At 49.2% G+C, this 23,042-nt stretch overlaps 4 protein-coding genes across 4 annotated transcripts; 1 reads left to right on the forward strand and 3 right to left on the reverse strand.

The window, feature by feature from the left end:
• Positions 1-106: 106 nt before the first annotated feature.
• GGI43DRAFT_212407 (TIP-1 family-domain-containing protein) lies at positions 107-2,855 on the reverse strand. The gene is made up of 3 exons (XM_083200232.1): positions 1,142-2,855; positions 783-1,083; positions 107-711 (listed from the first exon to the last, which is right to left on the reverse strand). The coding sequence occupies exons 1-3, from the start codon at positions 2,735-2,737 to the stop codon at positions 215-217; spliced, it is 2,394 nt and encodes a 797-aa protein (XP_083056635.1). The 5' UTR covers positions 2,738-2,855; the 3' UTR covers positions 107-214.
• A 2,175-nt stretch (positions 2,856-5,030) lies between these two features.
• Positions 5,031-6,179, forward strand: GGI43DRAFT_387442 (uncharacterized protein; the record flags this gene model as incomplete). Its single annotated transcript, XM_083203933.1, has 5 exons — positions 5,031-5,112; positions 5,172-5,240; positions 5,300-5,627; positions 5,701-6,056; positions 6,112-6,179. 5 exons carry the CDS (start codon positions 5,031-5,033, stop codon positions 6,177-6,179), a joined length of 903 nt encoding a protein of 300 aa, XP_083056636.1.
• An 849-nt stretch (positions 6,180-7,028) lies between these two features.
• GGI43DRAFT_212370 (glycosyl hydrolase family 47-domain-containing protein) lies at positions 7,029-10,944 on the reverse strand. Its single transcript, XM_083200231.1, has 2 exons — positions 7,709-10,944; positions 7,029-7,645 (listed from the first exon to the last, which is right to left on the reverse strand). Exons 1-2 carry the CDS (start codon positions 10,831-10,833, stop codon positions 7,327-7,329), a joined length of 3,444 nt encoding a protein of 1,147 aa, XP_083056637.1. The 5' UTR covers positions 10,834-10,944; the 3' UTR covers positions 7,029-7,326.
• Positions 10,945-12,351: 1,407 nt separating this feature from the next.
• GGI43DRAFT_430512 (uncharacterized protein) lies at positions 12,352-17,791 on the reverse strand (the record flags this gene model as incomplete). The annotated part of the gene is made up of 2 exons (XM_083209265.1): positions 12,352-12,958; positions 13,017-17,791. 2 exons carry the CDS (start codon positions 17,789-17,791, stop codon positions 12,835-12,837), a joined length of 4,899 nt encoding a protein of 1,632 aa, XP_083056638.1. The 3' UTR covers positions 12,352-12,834.
• Positions 17,792-23,042: the final 5,251 nt, after the last annotated feature.

The raw sequence follows: 23,042 nt of genomic DNA on the forward strand, positions 1-23,042 counted from the left end.
AAAAGAAATTCTGGATGGATATAGACGGAATCTGGGAAATTGCCTGTTAATTCTAGACAGCCGCATGGTTTATGGAGTGATATGTTATGAGAGCCAGACATTCAACATGAAATTAATCAATCATCTTAAAAAGCTGTGTTGATTTGTATCCGATAGATACAACGACATAATTCTATTTCTTATTTCTTTATGCAAAAGTCTCAAGTCATTCATCTTACCATCCCACGTTTTCGTTATTCTCTACACGCCTCTGTAGAATTTGCCTTGCATTCAGCGGAGTCAAAGCCACAAGCTGCAGTTCTTCGAGAACTGCACGCGCCTCGTCATTGTTGGTAAATGCTTGATCACTGGCTTGCTTGAGCGTAATAGAGATGGCGTTCTCGCTCTCTGTTGTTATCGTCGCTGGCAAATTGAGTAGGACAAGTCCTTCGCGAAGAGATTCTAGTGCCGCCGAGCCGTTGGGGATGAACCGGTCTATAAGCGAAAAGATGGATGCGCAGTCATGCGCAAATTGGGCTGCTCCAAGCGTAGTGAATGTCTGACGGGTGAGAATACTGGTCCATAGCAAATCTTGAAGCTTTTCGAGCGCATCTCGCCATACACGACGGAACGAGGCCGCAGAAAGGGCTTTGCCTAGGAACTCCAAGTTCCTTTTCAACACGCTCAGGGGTTCATCCAGCTCAGGTGTAATGGAGAGAGCCGAAGAATCGTCTTTTTGTAGAATCAATATTAGTAAGATGTTTGGGCTATTCATGGCCAAAAAAATGGGTATCGGGGCTTACCGGGAGTGGCGCTTTCGCCAATTGTCGTCCATTGAACATTATGGGTATAGGCGCGCAGTGCTTTGGAGTGGGAGTCGACCAAGGCACCCACAAGGAGCTCTTCGCCAGCCTTGCGACGGTTGGTATATGCTGCAATGGTTTCATCAAAGATGGCCCCATTTTCGTCGCCATCATCAACTGCAGCGACGGTGCGTTCCTTAAGATCATGGCTATTCCCAACCACGTTACCGATAGCTGAGCCCTGTGGCTTTATTTGTCGAGATTGACGTTTGTGCAGCTGATCCCAGAGGATGACATAGAACTATACACTGAATTAATATCATTCTTTCAATATGCATACGGTATTTACTCAAACTCACTTCTTCATCTCCCCATTCGGCCAAAGTGTTGGCAATATGATCAGAGCTACCAATCACTTTGCACAACGTCTCCAAAGCGCCAGTCCCTTCCAGGGCAGCGAGCTGTTCTTTCGTTACGCCATGAATGGTCCGGCCCAGGGTAGAAGTCAAAGACTGGTAGGCTTCCAATGAACTTCTCAGGCGATCGTGATATCCATCGAGAATATCCAGCTGAATATCCGTAAGGAACTTGAGCTTTTGCTTGAACTTACGGAGGCGTTCGTATTTTGTGGTTACCACGCGTAGCAAATCTGTGAGCTGAACAGCCGCAAATGTAGGTTTCATCTTTCCAGGCAGCGAATAATCATAATCAATTTGGCGCCCGTCTCTTGACTCCAAGATGGTTTCAAACCTCTCCAGCGCAAAACTCCTTTCGGCCTGGAACCATACATCAAAGTACTTCTCAAGGATGATCTCTGACAGCCCGGCCCAGCCATTCTCTGGGTCACCGCCGTCATAGTTGAAACGGGATCGGATATTCTCGTCCAGAGTCATGACCTGAGATATAAAACTGCTCAAAAATCCGGGATTCGTATGCGCCTCTGACGCTATTACATCAATCTTCTCTCGAACGACGGGTAGCAGCGCAGTGATAAGAGCACACGCAGGATCCGCATAGATGGTCTTATTAGCCACGGGTGTTTCATGAAACTTGGATGCCAGGAGATGGCCCAGATTGTCGCGAAAGAATTCCTCCCATTTCTCCAAGGTTGTCAGAAGCCAGGGGAAGCAATGTGTACCAACCGATTGAGGGCTGCTAGTTGGTTTATCGCTCATAAAATGGAAGCGAAACTCAGCAACGAACATCTTAGCCATAACCTCAAACGGTAAGAGGGCCACGATATCTGCGCTGTGAATAACTTCTGGCATCTGCAAATCGAGAAGTTTCTCCGCACAGGCTATCCATTCTTCATCCATTTCGGACTGAGGGTCGACCTTGGGCCAGTGCTTCTTATTTAGCACAGTCTCCAACTCAGCAGACATGATTTGTTTCATTTCATCCCAGAGATTCTTCGTCATCTTCTCAACATGGTCCACCAGATGAAGGTCATCATTTCCGGGCAGGGATCTCAGCTTAATCGCCAACTCTTTCAGCTGCGCATACGGTTGGAGCGCCTCTTTGGGGCTGCCGGGAAGATGAGATCGAGCTTCTTTCCGTAGTCGTTCAGCGTCTTGTAATAGCAAGAAATATTTCTGAGCCAGCTCGACGCTCTGTAGCTGTTTCATGGGCTTCTGTAGTCGCGCAATAGCCTCGCTCGGCGCATCGGAAGCAGCAGCTATTTGGACACGCCTATCGATGCTTTCTTGCAGTTCGTTGAACTCGGCAATGCGGGCCTGAAGAGCAGCTTGGCGTTCATCGCCTATGCGCCTCGCGTCTTCCAGCTCTTTTGCAGCATCGTCGAGCTGCGACTGGAGCTGGTTTCGCTGTAATTCGACATTGGTGAGTAGTTCGTCGAGGTTGTCGAGATCAGCGGTCGATTGAAGCTTATCCTCTAGATAGTCCTCGACCCGACTATCAAGAGAGCTGCCATTGAGAATTCCAGACAAGGTCGCCATGATTTTTATACGTGGCCATATCAAGCTGCATCGAAGCTGGAAAGTATGACGATGCACATTGCATAGCTGGCCATGCTTATCGATATGGGTCTACCGAGGGTTATCCGAGGCACGTTGTATTCGCCCATTAACAGGCAGGTACTGAAAGCACTGTGTAAGTCACGTTGGTATCTGGACTAGTGTTTAAAATATTATGAATTCATTGGATTTTATTTTTCTCTTTTTCGTTTTTACTGCTCATGTAATTTGCGAAATTGAAGATGTTAATTTACTTATGGCGGTGGTGTTAGCAGTAGCAACAGTTATCCTGCAGGTACAGTAGCGGAACAGCTGCTCCGTATATATGGCGAGCTGCAGCCATTGTCTGCAAAGACAGGGGGCCAAGCTGCAAAATACCACCAAGAACAGCGCCGAAACGCAGTGCTTACGAGCAACCCTGAATGGCGCAAAGCATTGCTGCATTCATAAGGGGCATCGTGATTCTTGGCTCGCAGGTCGTGACAGCATAGAATCGTAATAGACGTATGTTTACTCTGCGCGTTGATCGGCTTTGTTGACAGCAGGTGACTGATATTCAGGATCTCTGTTTGCGGGTCATGCGCTTTGCATCTTTACCTGTTTTTGGTACGAAAGCACAGGCATTTTCCAAATGTTTACTCCGTGGCTTCCGACTACTGTAACGAGCAAGTACTGTAAGAGAAGACGAAGTTGCTATATATAAACACAACATGTTTCTAAGCGGTCAGTAAACGCTGCGCCTCGCTCTTCACATCAATCCATGTATGGAGCGCCAATTAATGCCTGACACGACCCTAGGCATTAGCTCCGGCGCAGCTAGACTTGGCCGTGAGAGAGCCATGGATTGTCATGGCAACCCACCAAGATACGAGGTGCAAGTCGTAGCGCTGATGGTCGGGTGCGGTACGCGGAGGTAAGAGTGTTGATTGATACTATGTTGTAGTTCCCCTTGACTTAAGAAAAGCTGGAAAAGAAGAGGGTTGGAAAGAAGGCGTGTACGATGCCGTGTAAGTGCCGGTACTCGTAGTCGCACTCATGTTCCTGTTTCACATGATAAATCGCAGATGCCTCCCATTAAGGAAACTCTCAAGCTGCAGGGCCGTAAGAATATGCGTGTCTTACCCACCCGCCTCTGCCGCCTCATGAGCCTGAAGGCCTTCACTGACGATCGATCGCGCACAATCAAGATGTATGGCCAGCCTCCAACTGGCTGTCTGAGGCGCGAGCCCGTCGGCCCCGTTTATCGCCACCATCCATCCTCGCGCGCAGCAAAACAATCAGCGATCTTTAGCGCACTGATCCCCTGCAAGGCACCCGCTGGAAAACGGAACATATCCACCAAGCCCCCGGCCGCAGTGGCGCTGAGGAGCCTCTAGCGAGTCCAGCTGCTGGGCTTTTGCGCACCGCAGCGCCAAAGCGCCTAAAAAACTGCGCGCCTTCGTGCCGGCCAAGCTTTTTGCCCCGCGGCCCCGCCCGTGCTAACGTCACCCTGGTTCCCCGGCCAACCAAAGTCAATACCAGAAATGGCGTGGCTGGACGAACCAAAATGCGAGCCCGTCCTACTAAATTCGAGCGCCAGAATTGCAATAAGCTGAGAGATCTAAAGATACTTTCCCGCTATTTCCCCAGCCATCTGAATTTTAAAGAAAAGTTTGGAGAGGAGCCAAAGCCAGAGGGAAAGAGGGACGCCTTTCGTTACGATTACGTGTTACGTTGGCTGCACCCCTTTCTTGTCAATTTTTTTTGCAATTCCTCTTTTGGAAGAGGGCCTCTCATCTTCTTCTTTGAGCTAAGTCTCGTCCTGCACGTCGTCCATGACAACTGAAGCCCACGCAAGCAAGACATTCTGGTCACTCTAAGCATTCCAGGGTCTGAGCGGGATTCCACGCTCGTGCCGATTTTCTTTAATTCTTTTACACGATTTTGGAAGACGATCAAGGCGACACGCAATCGCGCCTTTAATACCTGCTTGGTTTGAGTGGGCTCCTCACCGCTTGCTCGTTCCAACGTGCATTCCCGCCATCCTTGCCTCCACGCGACATTATTGCGCGAAGCTGCGTCGGGGATTAATCGACAAACGATACTGCGACAAGAAACCTCTTTACTCAAGGCAGATCATTGTACGCAGCGCAACGCAACAGGGATCCTGCGCAGTTCGAACACCTTGCGCTCTCGGCGCTTAATCTCCTAAACAATCGCCTCGTCGTCTACCATCACAACACTCGTCGCGGCCAGATTTTAAAGAGGGATATTTCCCTCTAATAAAACAGTCACAATGGCGACGACACGGTCGGGTACGAGCTCTAGCTCCAGTACCACGATCATCTCGGTGCGCCGATTTCATCGAGGATGGCAGAGTGAGTTTCGCATCGTTGGGCGATTGGAATGCGGCAACACTAACAATGTGTCTCAACAGGATTCGTCCCATTTCTCGGATACCACCACGTGCTGATGATTCTGATCGTCGTCGCAATCATTCTACTATGTACGTCACCAGATGGCTATCTAATTATTCATACGCCTTTGCTAATTGCTCACTCACAGCGCTGCTACTTGCCGGTTGCTCGTCTTCATCGCCTTTAATTCCCGGCATCTTCCTGCTCTCCATCTACTACAAATCTTACGAAGCTACTCCCGACACTGCTCAAGTTGATTATAGCTTCTACACTGCTATGCAACGCCTTACTGGAAACGCCGAAATGCAGGCTCGAGTTGGTTACTTTGGCATCTGCGTCAACCCGGATGGTGGCTCGTGGCTTTGTAGTAACAATGCGACAGCCCTGGCCAGGGAAGTCCAAGTCGACCAAGACCCTCTTAATCTTATTTGGCTGGCTGCCCAATTCAAGGATATGATTGTGTTCCCATACTTGATGTGAGTATTTCTTGCCATAGTTGTGTGCGCATATGCACTTTGTCATGTGCAATTTGCTGACTTGGGCGCTTAGCATCATCGCCATCATCTTCGCCTTTATTTGTCTGCTCCTCCTCGCCACTTTCCCTGGATGGCACGAGGAAGAAGATTCTGAAGGATCCGAGCGCGAGGTCAAGCCGTTCCCCTCTCGCCCCGTTTCGCAAATCGCACTGGCCATCATCTTCATTGCCTCCATCTTCGTTCTCGTTTCGGTCCTCTGGCAGCATACCGCATCCGTCGCAGCATCCGTCATCGCCCAAGACTTTGGAAATGGTGTTGTCAAGAGTGGTGTCGGTACCAGCGCCATGGTAATGGGTTGGTTCTCATTTACACTACTTATCATCGTCACCATCGGCCTGCTCGTAATGATCTTGAGCATACGCGTCCTGAGTTCGATGGTGTGATGAAGGCGGATTTAATGGGGAGAAATATGCGGCGATGACAGTCAAGGGAATGATATATGAGATGGGAAGACTACGTGTATATGTGATGGGCAAAACCAGGGGCGTGTAAACGGGCGGCACAACTTCGACTTTAGGGGGTTGGTTGGTTTACAGGCAACATCAGCATCGGAGTTACCAATGGCGTTCACGAAGAATACATAATGCGACACTACAACAACAAAAAACTGAAAAAAAGAAGAAAAAAAATCTCCCAATACCCTTCCTTGCTTTTTCCGAAACAGACGACAGCTTGAGGCGGCCCCTACGACAAAGCGATCTTTGCCTCTTCCTACTGCGGCCATTGCGCAATGATGGACACCAATCGACGAGCCTAGTGCAATCAACATAACGAGAGCGAAGACGATAATTATTTGATGGATGAGACCGAATGGGGGGCCGGCCAAATGTCAGTGGGCGAATTATAGACGACGATAATGCACCAAGTTTTTCCGACGACAAATGCGTTATGTGTTATTTCATGGATTTATGTTTTGCAATGTCTCTTTTTTTGTGTATGTTTGGTTTGGGGAAATACAACCGGGGACGAAAGAGGAAATCGAGATACGGGTTATACATACTTATCTATTGACCTTTGATGCCTTTGTTATTTTTCCTTTTCTGTGCAGGATGATATGAAAAATTTTGTGTTTTTGTGTATAGTGTGAGAGGATCGTGTTGGCTGCTGTCCATTTCGCAGTCAACAGGAACGGGATTGTTGAAATCTTGCGTGATGCAATGATGCCAATCCATGGATGAAATGTACATACATTATGTGGTTTGGTTATGTTCTTTGTTTCTTTTTTTTTTTTTTTTTGAGATAGATTTTACAAGTGTAGCAAGTACCTAGGTAGTAACAATTAAATTTTGAATCTCAAAAACACACAAGTTTACTTTCATCATGGTAGCATCTTCATGTTGACAATATCAATCGTTCTCAAGTACTCATATTTCTCGTAACGCCGTATCGTAGTGTCTAATTCCACTACCAATGCAAAAACACATACCCTTTCATTTCATGGCTCTTGTAATGAACCCTCAGGAATAATAAGAGAAAACATGCCGTGCTCAAAACAAAAGTAGCCCGAGACAATAACGCAATGCTGCCGTAACAATAACATAACAATAAAAAATAATAATTCTTTTTTTCTTTCTCATTTTTTTCGTTTAGTTATCCTATCCATTCATTCGTTTCATTACTGTTCCTTTCTCTTTCTATCTTATATACTATGTCCAATAACGCTACCCCCCGGCCTCTTGAAAGGATGGGCCTCTGTGTTGAGCACCCACTCGTCCAGGCTGATGACGCTCGGCTCCGAGAAAAGCAAGTAGTAGTACTTGAGCGTCTCGGCAAGCCAGAAGCTCTCCATCTCGTCCTTGAGTCCTGGCTCCTCGCTGTTGACGTCGTCGATGGCGCTGTTGGCTATCTCGGTGCGGGTGGCGCGGATGGTGGCCTCAAACATCTTCCAGCCCTTTTCCATCCACGTGGGGTCGCCGGTGATGCGGTACATGTACCATACCGATTCAATAGCTTCGGGTCTAATAAGTGACAAAGGGTTAGCAAATAGAAATGGAAAATGGGAGAGTAGGAGAAAGTCTTACCGGAGAATATACTGCCTTGATGTAATCTGAGTAACACCAGGAGCAAAGCCCCAGTCCTTAATCCTTGACTTTACAAACTCCTCATGCGACTGTGGCTTTTCAGGGATCATCACTTGCTGGTCATCAAACTCCTTAGGAGGCAGCCTGTTGGCTTCCAAAACCGAGTCGATGGGCGCGCTGGGGTCTCGTTGGATACCAACCTCTGCCTTCACCGGCTTCTTCTCGGCATCATCGCTCTTGAGGCCAATCTTGTCCTTGAGTGACTGCGGGAGCTCTGAGCCAACGTCAAAGTCCTCATATGCCGGGGCTTTGCCGTTGTTTGGCACTGGAACTGCAGCCCTTTTGCGAAGAGGTTTAGTAGAGGTGGCAGTAGAATCGCCGGCAAAGTCCTTTGCACTCTGCTGCAGAGCATCACCCGCAGTCTCCTTTTCTTTATCACCAGTCTTTCTGGGGTTGCCGTCGCCTTGCTGAGGATTTCTAGGATCGTCGGGTTTTTGCTGCACCTTCTTTCCTTGCTTCTTCTCAATCTCTGCTACCTTTTCTTTCCACTCAGCCATTTGCGAGTCTCTCCATTCCTTTGACGGGTCCAGCTTCTCGTACCAAAGCGTCTGGTTGAACTCGCACTTCTCCAGCGTTGGACAAGGTAAAACCTGAGAGCCTTCCGGCATAACGCCAGAGACAGTTGACTGGTAGGCCCAAACGCAGCCATCAGTCAGTTGCTTGGCTATCTCGAGATCCTTTTCTCGGCCAAAGATCTTGCCGCCCAGACCGTACATGCCACCAATAAAGCACGTCAAGTGTGTAACTTCAAAAGTAGCGCTCAAGTCTTGGGAAGGATTTCCATTTGTGCTAACCTTGGCGGGGAATAGGATATCCCAATCGCCATCTACCATGGGTCTATAGAGGAGCCACTCATTGGTTGCCGCGATAGTGTCTTCGTACAGCTTCTTGTACTTGGATTCCAGTCCACCAAGAAGAAGATATTCTTTTGGGAAGTATTCGTATGCTGAATCCTGGCCACCTCCCATGTGATATTGCTCGAATCCATATCCACCAGTAATTATGCCTTGCGGAACGCAATCATACTGGGATGTAGAACCATCTGCTCCAAAGGGTGGCGTTCCTCGAACCTTTGTCTTGATAGGTGGCACTTGACTGGCCATTTCCACAGGTTTCTCACTGGGTGGAGCATCTCGGCGGCGGAGAGAATCTGACGGGCGAGTCTCTGTACTATCATCTTCACGAGGGCCCTGCTTAGCATAATCGGCCTCTGATGTCTTTGCTCCAGATGCGTCGGAGGGTTTTTTATCGTCTTTCGGGTCCTCCGATCCAATCTTGCCGATAACAAATTTGCCGGGCGCTTCAGCAGCAGGCAATTGCTTAACCGGTGGCTCTTCGCTTCCCATCTTTCCGACAACGAATTTCTTTGATCCCGCATCAGCTGGGCTAGGTGGTAGCTGCTTGTCTCTTGGATCTTCTGAGCCAATTTTTCCAACCACGAAGCCATTTGGCTTATCGGCGGGCTTCTCTGCAGATTTGTCCAAGGCCTTTGCTCTCGCTTCATCAGCAGCTTGCAATTTCGCAAGGGCGTCATCAGCACCGAATTTTCCAACAATGAACTCATTTTCCTCCGCAGCTTGCGTCTTTTGGATGCTTTTTTCGCCGGCCGCTGATTTTAATTCGACAGCTTGGCCTGGAACATAACCAACTGGTGCCTCGGAGACATCATCATTCATTTGCTCCTGCGCAGCCTTGCTAAGTTGATCGCGGATAGCCGTTGCAGTGCGGTTGCAACCAGAGGCATCGAGATTCTCGGGGAACAAGCCAGGAATGGCAGTGCCCCTCGATTGTAGGTCAATCAGAGCGTCGGTAATGCGATCCACGGCATCATAGTACTTCATTTCGCTGGTAAGCTGAGCCAGGCGTGTAAACTCCATGGATAGCGTTCCAAGCTCCGCAATACCAACAGAACCGGCGCGATGAGGTTGAGAGGCATAGTCCGGCTGCCACTGGTAGTACAGAACTGGCATTCGATTAGGGGTATCGAATATCCCCATAAGGATTTCAGCAAGCTCAACGGCCTTGGTAAGAAGCCAGGGGTAACCACCATCATGGCCACCACTAACATCAAAGGCACCGAGCAGTCCACCAAGATATCGGATCGTGGTTTCGAACACAGGAATGTTGTTGCGAGGAGTGGTTGTAAAATCAATCTTTTGGACCGCCTTGGCTGCTTCGTCAAACTCTTCCTTAAGACCAGCAATCCAGAGAGTATCCAGGGAATCGACCAAGGTGGCAGCCCAGCCGCAAAAGGGATCACGATACTTGGAAGAGACGGGCGAAAGCTCGTCATGCATCCATGCAAACTTCTTGTAGCCCCCCCATGCGCGCGCAATCTCCTTCTGAACTCGCTCTTGTCTGTTGACTCGTCTGGATTTGGCTTCTGGCGACTCGCCGCCAAACTCGTGCTGAACTCGGGGTACCTTGAGGGGCTTCCCCGTGGGGAGGCTAATGATAGACTCTTTAGGCAGTGGGAAGTGCTCCTCCACGGGGTGCCAGTGAAGTCGAGTGTCCACCGGGGTTCCTGGAGGGGTCTTGGGAGGGTTCTTCTGGTGGATGCCGTTTAGTTCTTCGTCGTCATCATCAGCTGCATTGGCATTGGAGGCAGAAGCCTTGCCATTGATCGGTCTCGAGTAGTCGACATCCTTCAGCTTGGGGAGTTTAACGCCAGGCTCTTCATCGTCGTCCGGCTTGCTCTGCTTCGGCTTGCTAGCAACATTTTCCGGCGCCGGCTTTGATTCAGGCTTCTTGGGTTCGGGCTTGGATTCGGGTTTGGATTCGGGCTTGGACTCGGGCTTGGACTCGGGCTTTGGCTTGGGTTCAGGAGAGTCAGGTTTGGCCTCAGTCTTGGCCTTGGCTTCTGGTTCGGTATCGAGCTTCTGGGCGGGCTTCGGCCGGCTCTCTGGCGCTACTGCTGGCGGTGCAGCGGGCGAATTCGAAGAGGGAGGATATTTAAGACTGGCATAACGCGAAGGGTCGTCCCAGGCATTCTGCGAGACTCTGTAGAGCAGGAAAAGCACAAACGCCGCACAGATCGTAAACAGTCTATACCTACGTCGTGCCATCGCGGTGGTTGTAGGCGGAGCACTTCCAGGGCCGCAACGAGACGATCACTGCCCCCTTTGTCAAAGGGATGTCGCGGGCGAATCAACGCCCCGAGTCGCAGAGCAGCGCAGCGCAGAGCAATCGAGTCTCCAGCCTGGACGTGAAATTGGCCAAGAAGCAAATAAGCAGAATGCAAGGCTGAGGTAACGCCTCTGAATCGTTCCAACAGCCACTACGAGCACATGAGCAACGATCCAAAGCTAAGGGAGAACGCCACAGGACAGCAGCAAAAAAAAGAAAGAGAGAGAGAGGCACAAAAAACAAGCGGGAGTCAGATACGAGAGCAAACGGCATCCCAGCACAGAGCTGCAGGGACTTTTTTGCCCTTACGGCGAGTTGGCAGCATCGTGCTCCGAAACTAGTGACATTAAGCCGTGGTGGATTGTCTTGGCATTTTTCGCAAAGCAGCAATTGGAGGCATCTCGACCAGACAGGAGCTGAAACAGGTACATCCACAAGTACCTCTGCGGTGCCTCTGCGGTGCCTCTGGTGCCTGTGCGGTGCCTGTGCTAGCGATGGGGTACCCGGCATAACCTTGAGGAGCAAGTCCGGCACGCGCCGAACGAAATCCGATGGAACCATTGGAAAGCATAAGCACTTGGGTGTACAAAAGCCACCAACCAGACAGCAGAGAGGAACAAGGTTAAGAGAAGATTGAAAATTAATAAATGTTTAAAAATTACTAGCCAAAAATGATAACTATATGCCAGTGCTGCTTAATAGATTAGAAAACCAGAGGTATAAGGTGGTAGCTGAACCTTTGATAAATAGTACATCACATGTACCTTCAGTCACGGAGGAACTACCGAGCCTCAGAGCATGACACGGAGCAATTAATACAATCAGGATGGAACCGCTGAAACGGTCCTGGTGAAGCGCCCGCCGCATCTCAAAACTCCCATTTTGGAGCCAATCATACAGCCTATATACAGAGGTACATTCGCTCCCAACTGACAGCAGCCAACAGCCCTCGTGCAGCGCACTCAAGATCAAGGCCCGGATGCCGCCGTAGAAAATTAAATATTACTACTAGTAGCAGTATACTAGATAGCTCGATGTGCCCAATAGGAAGGTCCAGCTGCCACCATCTGTTTTTTAGCCGTCAGCTCACGTGTCCTTGGTCCCTCGCAGTTGAAAATCCAGCAGGCCTCCGGAGCATTACTGCTAGGCAGTATCCATCTGCCAGGGTGTCCATTGATCTAGACTCCGACACAAACTCGAGTCGTATTTTAAGGTGACCGGGATTCCTTCTCAGGACAGCAACTAGCATTTCCGAAGCTGATACTGCAAAAGCACCACAACAGGCCATATACAGCACACTGAAAACGCCGCAGCCCCCCATATTTGCCTCGTCAAACAGCGGGAGGTCCCCCTCTCGTCTCGAGTTCTCGTAACAGCAGCTAAATATTAACCAAAGTAACACACCTATTGGAAACCAACCGCGCAGCCCAATTCATCCTCCCCCGCCTAATAAACCCTTACCGTGGTCTCGACCGCGTCTTTAGCCTGGGGTTAAATTCGCCTGTGGCCAAAAGCCCGGAGATAGGCCAACGTACAATAACCTTAAAACTAGAAGTGCAGCAGCGTAGCGTTTTTTTTTATTTTTATCATCTTTTTAGGCATTGTTTTTTGTCAAGTACATAAAATGTGTAAGAAAGAGCGTTTTATTGGTCGCCAGCAACCGCACAAGAAAGATACTGAAGCCAACACCGCTCCCATTCTCTTCTCCAAATCCACTGTAAGCCATCACGCCAGGGCGCCGCCCCAACCCAAATTTCTCTTTTGCCAAAAACCTACGCCCATCAAACGCTATGCGTAACCTTAATATACAACCAAGATATCCTTTGATTAACAAAAGGATGTAGAAGAAAGGGGGGGAATAAAAAAAGAAACCTGAAAACTGGATGAGAAAAAAATTGCATGTTCCACTAACATATCCTGCATTCGTCGTACAAGTCATCTTATGCGTTTCTAGGCTTAATCTTCTTATACAAGACGGTGTCGTAAAAGTTATAGTTGGAATCCAACTCGCAAAACGGATGCTGTGAAAGAAGCACGTCGGCTGTTGGCCGATCAAATGGATTCCTATATTCCCCATGTTAGCATTGCTGTCTTCTCTTGATAGATGATTCTCCAAACTTACACTTGGAAGCAATCCATCATAAACGCCACCGCGAGATGCCCTATGGTTTCTTGGATATCTTCGGGGATCGGGGGCGTTTCTCCGTTTGCAATCTTGTAAATGGCCCCAACAGCCTCCTCCTTGCTCCACGGCCGTCGTCCGGCAAACATCTCCAACACCACGCATCCCAAGCTCCAAATGTCTACCTTGGCACTGTATCCTTCGTTCTGTGACCGAATAACCTCGGGCGCCATCCAGAATACAGATCCCTGCATATTGTTCGACTTGTCATTGCCGTAGATGTTGTCCGTCTTTTTGGAAATTCCGAAATCGCTAATCTTGCAAGTGCCATCTACGTCAAGCAGAATGTTGTCTGCCTTCAAGTCTCGGTGTAGAATACCCTCCCGGTGTAGATAGGCCAGTCCGGACAGCGTCTGCCGAGTAAGGGACGATACAACTGATTCTTCAAACTTGCCATGCTTGCGCAGGCATGAGCCAATGCTACCACCAGGAATATACTCTAGGAAGATGCTTATGCTGGCTTCTTTCCTCTCGCATCCCAAGTATTGTACGATATTGACATGATCTAGATGCTGCATGGTGTCGATTTCGCGATCTAAAGCGGCCACAAGCTCCTTCATCTTATTCTTATCTCCGGCCGCGGCTTTGGGATTGACTTCGACCTCTTTGACGGCCAAGAATTCACCAGTCGTGGCATTCATACCCAGGTACACGCGCCCATATGTACCTTTGCCAATCAGCTCGCCCTTGAACCACCTAAATGTGGTTTGGCGCTTCGGCAGGGTATCCTGCGGAATCTGGGGGAATATCATGCTGCCACGTTGATCTGGTCGAATCTGCACAATCTTTGCGTTGAACATTTTGGTGCTCTTTCGACGCATGATTCCGGTGGTAGGAATATTGCCTGAGTTGTGCGGCGCATGCGTAAACCGCTTGTTGGCCTCGTGGGCACCCCGAGCAACTTCACGGATAGACTTCATTCGGCCCAAGCCACCAGAACGCCTCATGCTCCTTTGTGCCACAGTTGGTATAGATGGGCGGCGCTCCAGAGCCTTCAGCGTGGACTCGTCAGAGCCGAGAGTATCTACATTATCATAGATGGATTGGCTGGAAGACGCAATGCCAGCGGGAGGGGGGTTAATGTTATCTTGATACATGGCGGGAGCCGGAATAGAAGGAGGCACACTCTGCTGCGGCGACTCCTCGACTTCAGGAATCGGCGAAGTTGCCACCTCTGTCGAAACGCTATCCTCCAGCACGGGCTCATCAAGATTGTAGTTGGGGAAGAAATCGTCGAGGTTGTTGAGCAAATCATCCGTGGCTGGTCGATTTGCCCACACATCCTTCTCGATAAATGACTTCCGGCGACCAAGTTTGCTCTCCTTATCAGATTCCCATGTTTCAGAACCGGGAGTTCTAGGAGTTTGGCGTGATCCGTTTCCAGTCCTGTACCAGTCATCGGCGTTATCGCCTATGGATTGGGGGGAAGTGAAGGATACTGATAGGGTCTTGTTCTTTGGCCGTGTATTCACAGTCAAGCTGGGTTTCTGTGCGTGTCCGGGCCCGGTGCCTTCTCCGCCGCTCGGTCCTTTGCCCTTACCCCTACCAGCGAGCGGAATGGCAAACAGCCCGTCGTCGGAATCGTCATCGCTATCATCACCCGGTGGCGGACGACCCTGTGATGACGAGGACGTTTGGGTTTGAGATGGCTGAGTGAATTGAACATCGGTATCTGTGAAGTCTAGATCTGGACCAGGAGACTTTGGGTTGGTAGGCTGGGGAGGGGATGGCGGGTTGGCCACTGGCGGGTGCCGGGCTGTACTGGGGCTGAGCTCTGCCGGCGACGGCGGGCGTTGCCCTATCATGTTGATCTTAGTAACTGCTTCATCCTCTATCATTTTAATCGCCAAAGGGGGCGAAGGGGCAGGTGAATAGTCTGGCACAACAAAAGACATGTTTCTAGGGCTCCAAGTAAGAACCTTGGGAGAGCCTGAGCCAGGACTAGATCTACCCGAGCCGGGTTCGCGAAAATTAACAGTAGACATAGCTTTCTTACCTATCGGTAGCTGCTGTGAGCTGCTGCCAGCTACGACTGGCTGTGACGCAGCTCTGTTTGGAGATACTCCTCGGGGCCCGTTGGCCGTCGACTGTCCGATGGCTCCCAGGTTTCTACCCATACCAACAAGTGCTGCGCCAATAAACCCGCCTTTGCTCGCAGCAGGTATGCTGAACATGCTCTTTTTGCTATTTTCCGATAAATCAGGCTCAGTGGCAGCGGAAGGCAATAGCGGCCGTGGCGCCGTCTGTCCTTCAGCAATGCCGGTCATATTCCGCCCCGTTTTCTTGCTAAGTGAATTGGCCTTGATCAGCGTGGCAGAAGGATCGCTTGGTGGCGCCGGCGGCCGTCTTTGAGGGAAGAGCTGATCAGGTTTTCTATCTTCGTACGGCGAGTTTCGAGGCTGGTCAAAATCAACATTCCTACCCACAATGCCAAAACCTACAATTGATTCCGGTGGCATAATCGGGCTCTCTTTCTTGTTAGCTTGCTTCTTTTTTGCAAGGTACTCGCGCTGCTTCCGTTCTAATTCGGCTCTATACTCGCTCGCCTCCTGAGCCAGGGTCTGCTCGGCCGAGGCCTTCTCATCCGACTTCTCCCCTATTAACGTATTGGATCGGGACGTAGGCGGAGACGAGCTAGATCTCTGGCGCCCACTGAGACGCGCATACGCCTCTTCATCTATTCCCGCTGGGTTGCCATATGGTGACAACAAGGTCGGCACTTCACTGCTCAAGCCCGGGGTTAGCGCGCTGTGTGAAGAGACAAAGAATTTCAAGGTTCCCGTCGGATCGGCTTTCACGCGCTTGTTCGATAAAAGCTTTTGGTCATCCAGAGGCTCTGTGTGTTCAAATTGGCCTAGTTCAGTCGCGAATATGGAAGAATTCTCAGTATCGGGCAGACCAAGGCTTAGACAGATTGCTCGGCGAATGTCCGCAGCCGTCTCGGCATCTGTGATGTCGCACATTCGGTAGTTCCACAGGTCCATTGTGGCCAAAACATAGATTCTGCCTTGAGTTGTGCCACTATGTTTTGGCCTATACTGCGAGGTTATACTTGATGTATCTAGGTGAGTGTCGCTGCTGACATCAGAGCCATGCATTCCTAGTGATAGAGGCTTAAGAAGCGCTGGTGATGTGGGAGAATCGAGATCATCAGGTGAGGGGAAAGCGCCGTCTACTTGCTGGCGCTTCTTCCTAGATAGAAAACTGAGAAAAGGCTTTGAGTCCTTGGCAGACGATGGAGATTCGGCGGGCTTGGAGTAGCCTTCTTGATTTCTTGAAACGGACATCAGTTCCGCCAAGCTCATACCTCGGGTCAGCAGTCCAGCTGCCTCAGGTGGAAGTCCAGATCCATATATCGCAGCATTGGATGCGGCCGAATCCGTGCTATTCCTAGAGCGATGCGTAAACCTGGATGAACTTGGCGAAGAAGAAAGAATCGGAGTGGTGACTGAGTGAGAAAGGGTAGGCGGGGGAGCTGGGCTGCCCCCTGGGGTCGAGCAAAGAGTTCCCTGATCGGTAGTGGGACTCTGGCGTCCGAGATCGAGGTTCTTTAACATTCCTCTGTGATTCGTGTCGGCTCCATTGGAAGTCTGTATTGCTGGTGGCCTAGTTTGCGAAAATCTTCTGGCCGCTAACGTGGAACTGAGTGGCACAATCGGAGACTCAGCAAAGTCTGTAGTATCTGAGCTTGCAGTAGGATGACCAGATGAATGGTTGGTAGATATAGACTCCTTTCGGCTGTGCGCTGGAACTGCTTTGGAAGCCTCAACTGGCCGTCCGGTAACGATGCTCCTGATTAACCTCCGCATACGTTTGCCCTCTTCTCTCTCCTTCGGCTGGTCCCATCCCATCCCGCTGTTTGTGCACTCTTGAGCCAGTCGAGGATATACCCGCTGGTGCATCATTCCAAAATTTCCACGACCGCCATGAGCGCTACCCAGCTCTAGGAACTGTGCACCATACAAGTTTAAAGACCTGAAAGTCTCCTGCCAATCCTTGGAAAACTGGTTCTGTGCCAGCCACTGCAAGACCCTATCTAGTGGCCACTGGGCAGCTATCTCTGGTGGGATCGTGCTTGGCGCAGTGGCGGTAGTAGGCGCGTTGGGTGCGCTTGAAGGCCCCTTGGCATGAGCTGCCCCCGTATACACCTGCTGTTGCCTTTCCTCCATCGGGGTTGTGGTGCTCTCCGTCCCGCTCTGCGGTGTTCCCGTGTACTGCCACGTATTCTGCGTTTCCTCCCGGCCAAATCCTGGTATGCCCACGCCCTCTCCATACGTCTCCCCGGTCGGTATATACGTTGCACCCATTCCATCATTTGGGCGTGGAGGAGGAGGTATGGCCATTGCGTGTCCCGCTTGCATTGCATTATAAAACTTGGTGGGATTATACGGCTGATGCTGGTTGGTGGCTGGCGGTGGTGGAGGTATGTTATAGCCAGGGCGTCCATCGTACAGGCGGCCAAAGTTTCCATGCCAGTTTTGGGACTGCATCATGTTGCTCCCAGGAGGGGGCCCAGGCGGTGGTGGGATCATGACGCCTTGGGCCGAACCAGGCACAGCAGGATATCTCATCGGCGGGGGAGGCGGCAGGCTCGTCATATTCATCTGGGGCCCGACCATAGGAGGCGACAAGGTCGGAGGCGGAGGGGGGGGAGGCAACTGGAAAGGCCTCGTGGGATCGTTGCCCGAGACATGTCTTTGCCCACCCTGATACATGGTCAACAGCAGGAGTGCGAGAGGGATGCCCGCTTCGAAGAAATAGAGGGCTCGAGGGGGACGATCGCGGCCGTCGCGGGCCGCGGTCGATGATCAACGGTCGACGCTGACCAGCGGACGTTTTTATATCGTCAAATATCGAGGATGGCCGTCGCTGCTGTGAATAAAGATTTGTCCCAGGCTGGAACCGGTGTCGTTGGTTCTTATCGCACCCGACTGACTATGGCGCTACGCTGGCGCAGCTAGTCTTCGTGGGTATGTTCTCGCTCGCCCGCACGCTCGCTGGTGTCTGCCTGTCTCTCTGACTGTCTCTGCGTCTGCATCCAGCAGGTTGTTCGATTCGAGCGCCTACAGGCCGACGACTGGCGCTGGCTGTTGCTCCAGAAATCGAGCGCGGTTCGTCAGTTGGAAAGGTTTTGGCGGGAGATGAGCCGATGATGGAACATGAATGGAGGTCCGCTTAGAAGCTCCAAAAAGATAGCCGGTGGGCCAGCACAGCCAGCGGCGCATGGGGCTGGTCTGCGATTCAACGGCTCTGGGCTTAGCGGCTGGGGCTTAGCGGGTCGGCCTTCAATTCTAGCAGCCTGCAGGTCGCCGTTTCGCTGCTTGTGAGCGCGCCGCCGCCCACTAAAGCTGCTCGCAAAGTGCTGCTGCCAGCAGCCTCGCAGAGATTGATAGCGGACTAGTACCTGTTTTAGAGGCTTCTTTCAGCGGGTGCGTCGCTAGCACAAGCTCGTAGCGCAGGGGCCCCCCCTTAGCTCCTGCAACCCCTGCAGCCCCTGTAATGCTGCCAGCCCAGGCCAATGAGAGGCGCTGGCTTGAAGCATATTGACGAGAATCACTTCTGCGGCCAGAAGCCGTGATCCATCGTAATCGATCACCGCACATGCGGCCGCTGCTTGTGTGCCGAAGCCAAAGCTACCCGTTTGGAATCAGCAAACAACGACAACAATGCGAGCTTGTTAGCAAAGTGAGGGGCCACCACCTTCGCAATTGGCTTTGAAACAAAGGCCAGTCGCCCCATCTAGAGCTGTGAAAATGACTATCCGTGTTGTTTTATTGTCATCTCCACTAGCCATTTCGACGATCACCGAACCAATATATTTGAGGACAGACAACCGTCCAATCTGCCGACACAGAGCCCAAACTAATTATTCCAAGGACCGCGGGTTACGAGGCAACGCGGCTTGACATGTGCCGAGCCCAAGTCTCGTACTTCGTATCTCTACTAAGTCACTAGGCCCAGACGGTCTCTCCGAGAAAGAAAAATGTGACGATAAAGCTCCATTCTATTTTGGCAGCATCTTGTCCAACTCCATTGCTTACAGCCCGTGGCCTTACGAACTGAAAGAAGGAGGCAAAAGTTCTTGGTTCTTGAATGATGTCACATTAGCTCTCTTTTTTCTTATTTTGGATAGCTAAATATATGTGCAGAGCAGCGAGCAGGGATTTCTCTCGTGCCGACGACGATTCAGTCCAACATCAGCACTACTTCTCGGCTCCGATAAAAGCTATTCCCACTAGCGGAATCTTTAAATGTCATCTGATTCCATCTCTCCATCTGACCGGTAGACCTAAATAGCATGAGTCAACCATGCATGCTTCTCCAGATGCTCACTATCCCCATCCTGGCAGCTCTGACCCGTTGGTGTTGTGCATATTCTGGCCCCTCCTCTCCCAGGACTAGCAACATTTGAAGTATTTTCGGTGGCTACCTAACTACTAAACCAGAGAGTGCATATCATATAGCCAATAATGGCATCGACGTTGATCCCAGAAATGAAGAAACTGGCTAACGAGCTGCTCGTATATGCTGGGGGGCATATTCGTATTTATGTGTTTTACCTTCTCGTATAAATATTGCCCAGTTTACCAAGACGGACATGCCAGATATGGCAGGATTTTGCGAGAAAACTACGTACAATTAATCCTTGAATTTTAACTGTTGTGGTGAAATTCTGTCAATCCCAGCAGATGTTTCCAGTAAACATTATCCGACTTGTAAGTTCCGACTGAATGCAGACTGGTCCTCGTATTGGTGCATAAATGTGCTGGGAGCAACAAAAAGATTTTCCTAACACTGAAGTTATTTTACAACCGTTTCTGTGCTGGGCCTTGGGACCATGGGAGCCAGCAGACTCTTCACGAGGCCCGATAACATATGGTTACATATAATATTAGTGCACACTGCCAATATATAAGCTATAGCTCAATGCTTCATGTATCTCTAATAGTTTTAGAACAAATATTTAAGATGGGTATGATTTTTCACTAATCTCTTACGCAAATCCTTAAAAGCAAATGATCTACTAGCAATATATCTCAAGAGTAGATCGTAAGTGGCCAAGACTTGGCAGCTCAAGGGTAATATATACCAGCATATAGACTTATAAAAAGAGGCATTGCCACTTTTGGTGGGAAATAAATAACTGTCAAGAGAAATATTAGTTAAAATGAAAACTGTTGAATAAATACAAAGTATTCTTGCTTCCAGTCGCCGACTGTCCTATGTTATACAGATCATGGCACTTGAATGCCACGCTGTTATGTAGAACACCGCGGCAAGCAAGGAATATATATGATATGTGTGTCCAATTACACTTGAAATATCAATATATAGTATTCTGATTGAAAAAAATATTTGTGAATTTCTTTGCTTTAAGTTATTAACCGCGCGCGCGTCAGTCGGTCTCAGGTTGCTTCACGGGTGCGGAAGCCAGGTTCCCCTCTGCACTATTAGAGTCGAATATTAGGAGTATTTCATGAATTTTCCATTCTTCGACTATGTACATGCCAAAATAAGATGAGAAACTAATCGGTAGGTTTTAGCAATGGAATCAAGCTCTGTGTCGCGGTTAAATGGAGAGGATAGACAGAAAGGATATATAGATCTTCGTACAGTTGTTTCAAAGGTTTAAATAATTACAATGTCAAGTAAAAATACACCTGCGTCGTTCCAAACCAAATGTCTCGCTCTCTTCTCATAACAAGTGCCACAGGCAAATAAGGGACTTATGCTATCATCAGAGTTCTCCTATCCAAAATGTAGGTTTCAATCATTGCAGTCACCCGTGATAAATCTTCTTCTTAATCCCAGAAGCTCACAAGTTTACCACCGAAGATTACGCTTCTACATGGCGATTCCAATAATACGACAGCCTTTTTAGAACGAGCGAGTGATGTCGGCTTTTCCGTCACCGTGGGGAGTGTTTAGCATTCAGGTAACTACCTAGTAGCAAAAATCTATGTGAAATATTATACCAAGAGGTACTTATACTCCAAAAGGGTTCCAAAATTTATGGTGCCCAAAACATCCATGGATATTTCTCGTCGACTCAGCCCTCAAAGCCGATGTAAATCCCTTTGTATACACATCCGTCGATTGTCTTGGAGCCAGCTCCGTCAGCAACCCAAAAATTATCATTCATTTTATCAGAAGTTATAACATCGAACGTCATCTCATCAATTCCATAAACTCAGCCAATGCAACGGCCTGGATGATCATGAGGCATGTTGCCTTCATGGCGAACCTCGACGGGGATTGTTGAGCAAGCTATTTACGACGACAATGAGGGCAAGGCTGGGTCAATCTCAGAGACCTCTCCAGCTGATCTCTACAGAATATATCGGTAAGACTGAAACCGGAGCGTTTTTTTTTTTTTTTTGCCCAGAAGAGCACAAAAAGAAAGCCATCTCGCCGGCCAAAGAAGAAATCACGTATCAGCAATCGGCCGAAATTTAGAAGACCAGTTCTGGTGCACCCAGACTCTGGGAATTTCGGCAAAGACTCTTGTGGCTATGTCAAAAGAGATAGACACAATACTTTCGTTCTTTGAAAAGGAGAGCTACGGTGCGTATATCGATGCGCTGAGGAAGCAGTACTAGCAGCTGAAAGATCCAACGACCTGGTTAGAAATTATGTAGTCCATACACAATCGATAAGTGGTCTTTAAGAATAAATTGCGTACACTATCTGTGCGTACCCAATTTATTTGTACAGGTGGAAAACATTAAGCGAAGCGACTTGTCACTTATGAGGCGTCATGCGCATAGCAGCCTCATTTCTAAATTCACCTCTCAGTCTCGTATACTCTTGTACTTTTCTGTCAGATACTATTCATCATTATCTCTCGCCTATCTGAAGATCATCCCCACAGCCGAAGATTTACTATTACTTGCCAATATACACTTTGTACCTATTTCCCGAGAGTTTCGCCGGCATACATCCATACATTTACACTTAAATCCATAATAACAGATGAGATACCTTCTGTTATCTACCTTCTACCTTATTACTTGTCAGTCTCTGGAGAATTAAATACCACTCATAATCCTATCTCACTTCGCCTTGTTCCACCTCGATTGAGATATCGATCCACCGTATCTGATGTCTTTGGTGCGCTTAACCTTCTACCTAAAACAAGCACCACTTAAAAGCAAACAAGGATATCAGTCCCTCTAAGAAGATGGGAGAAAAGGAGTCCTGTTTTAGAAAACCTAGCCCAGGATCGACGCCGAATACTAAGATTGGAAGTCTAGTGTTGACACAAGAGCATCTGGGCAGATTGGGCAACACTAGGTGACAGCAGCAACGTAGAATTACAATGCACTGACTGGTATTAAATGCATACGCTTCAAAGAGAAAGCTCCAGGCAATCTTGAGCAGTTATAGCCACGTAATGCAATTGATAATCCCCGCAAAGTACCGTATCTGAGGACTCTCATCACCAGTGTTGAGAACTAATGCAGGAAGCTGGGTCACACGGGCTTCGTCAGAGGTATGTCAAGCTGTGGATACAAAAACAGAAAAAAAAGTTATTAGTGCAGAAGTATGCATGTACAGAGTACAGCACTGGTATATGGTATTTCGCTATTGATGCGTGATTCGTATATCTGGAGAGTAAGATACTCTCATCATTTAGTGTCCAAAAACGGCCCATTATTTCTTTGCCAAAAAAAGAAACAAGAAAAAAAATTCAAAGTGGCTGTGCGATCAACCGAGTTGTAAGAATGCTTCCTGATCCTGGTGCCCCTGCTGATTCTGCTGATTCTGCAACCAACCATGCCAATGCAACACGCTCAAAAGGCATAAAGAGCAAGAACGCCAATAACATCTTCCATCGTATACTCCATAACTTGAACACCATCATGTTATCCCATTAAAACAAGTGCCTCGCCACATTGCAGACGCCTAAAACCATACAATTGTAGGAAAATAGAAACTGGAAAAGAAGAAGAAAGCTAATAAAAC

The sequence above is a fragment of the Trichoderma evansii genome (assembly GCF_050947405.1).
Source record: "Trichoderma evansii strain SZMC 28006 chromosome Unknown GGI43scaffold_25, whole genome shotgun sequence".
Taxonomy (NCBI): Eukaryota; Fungi; Ascomycota; class Sordariomycetes; order Hypocreales; family Hypocreaceae; genus Trichoderma; species Trichoderma evansii.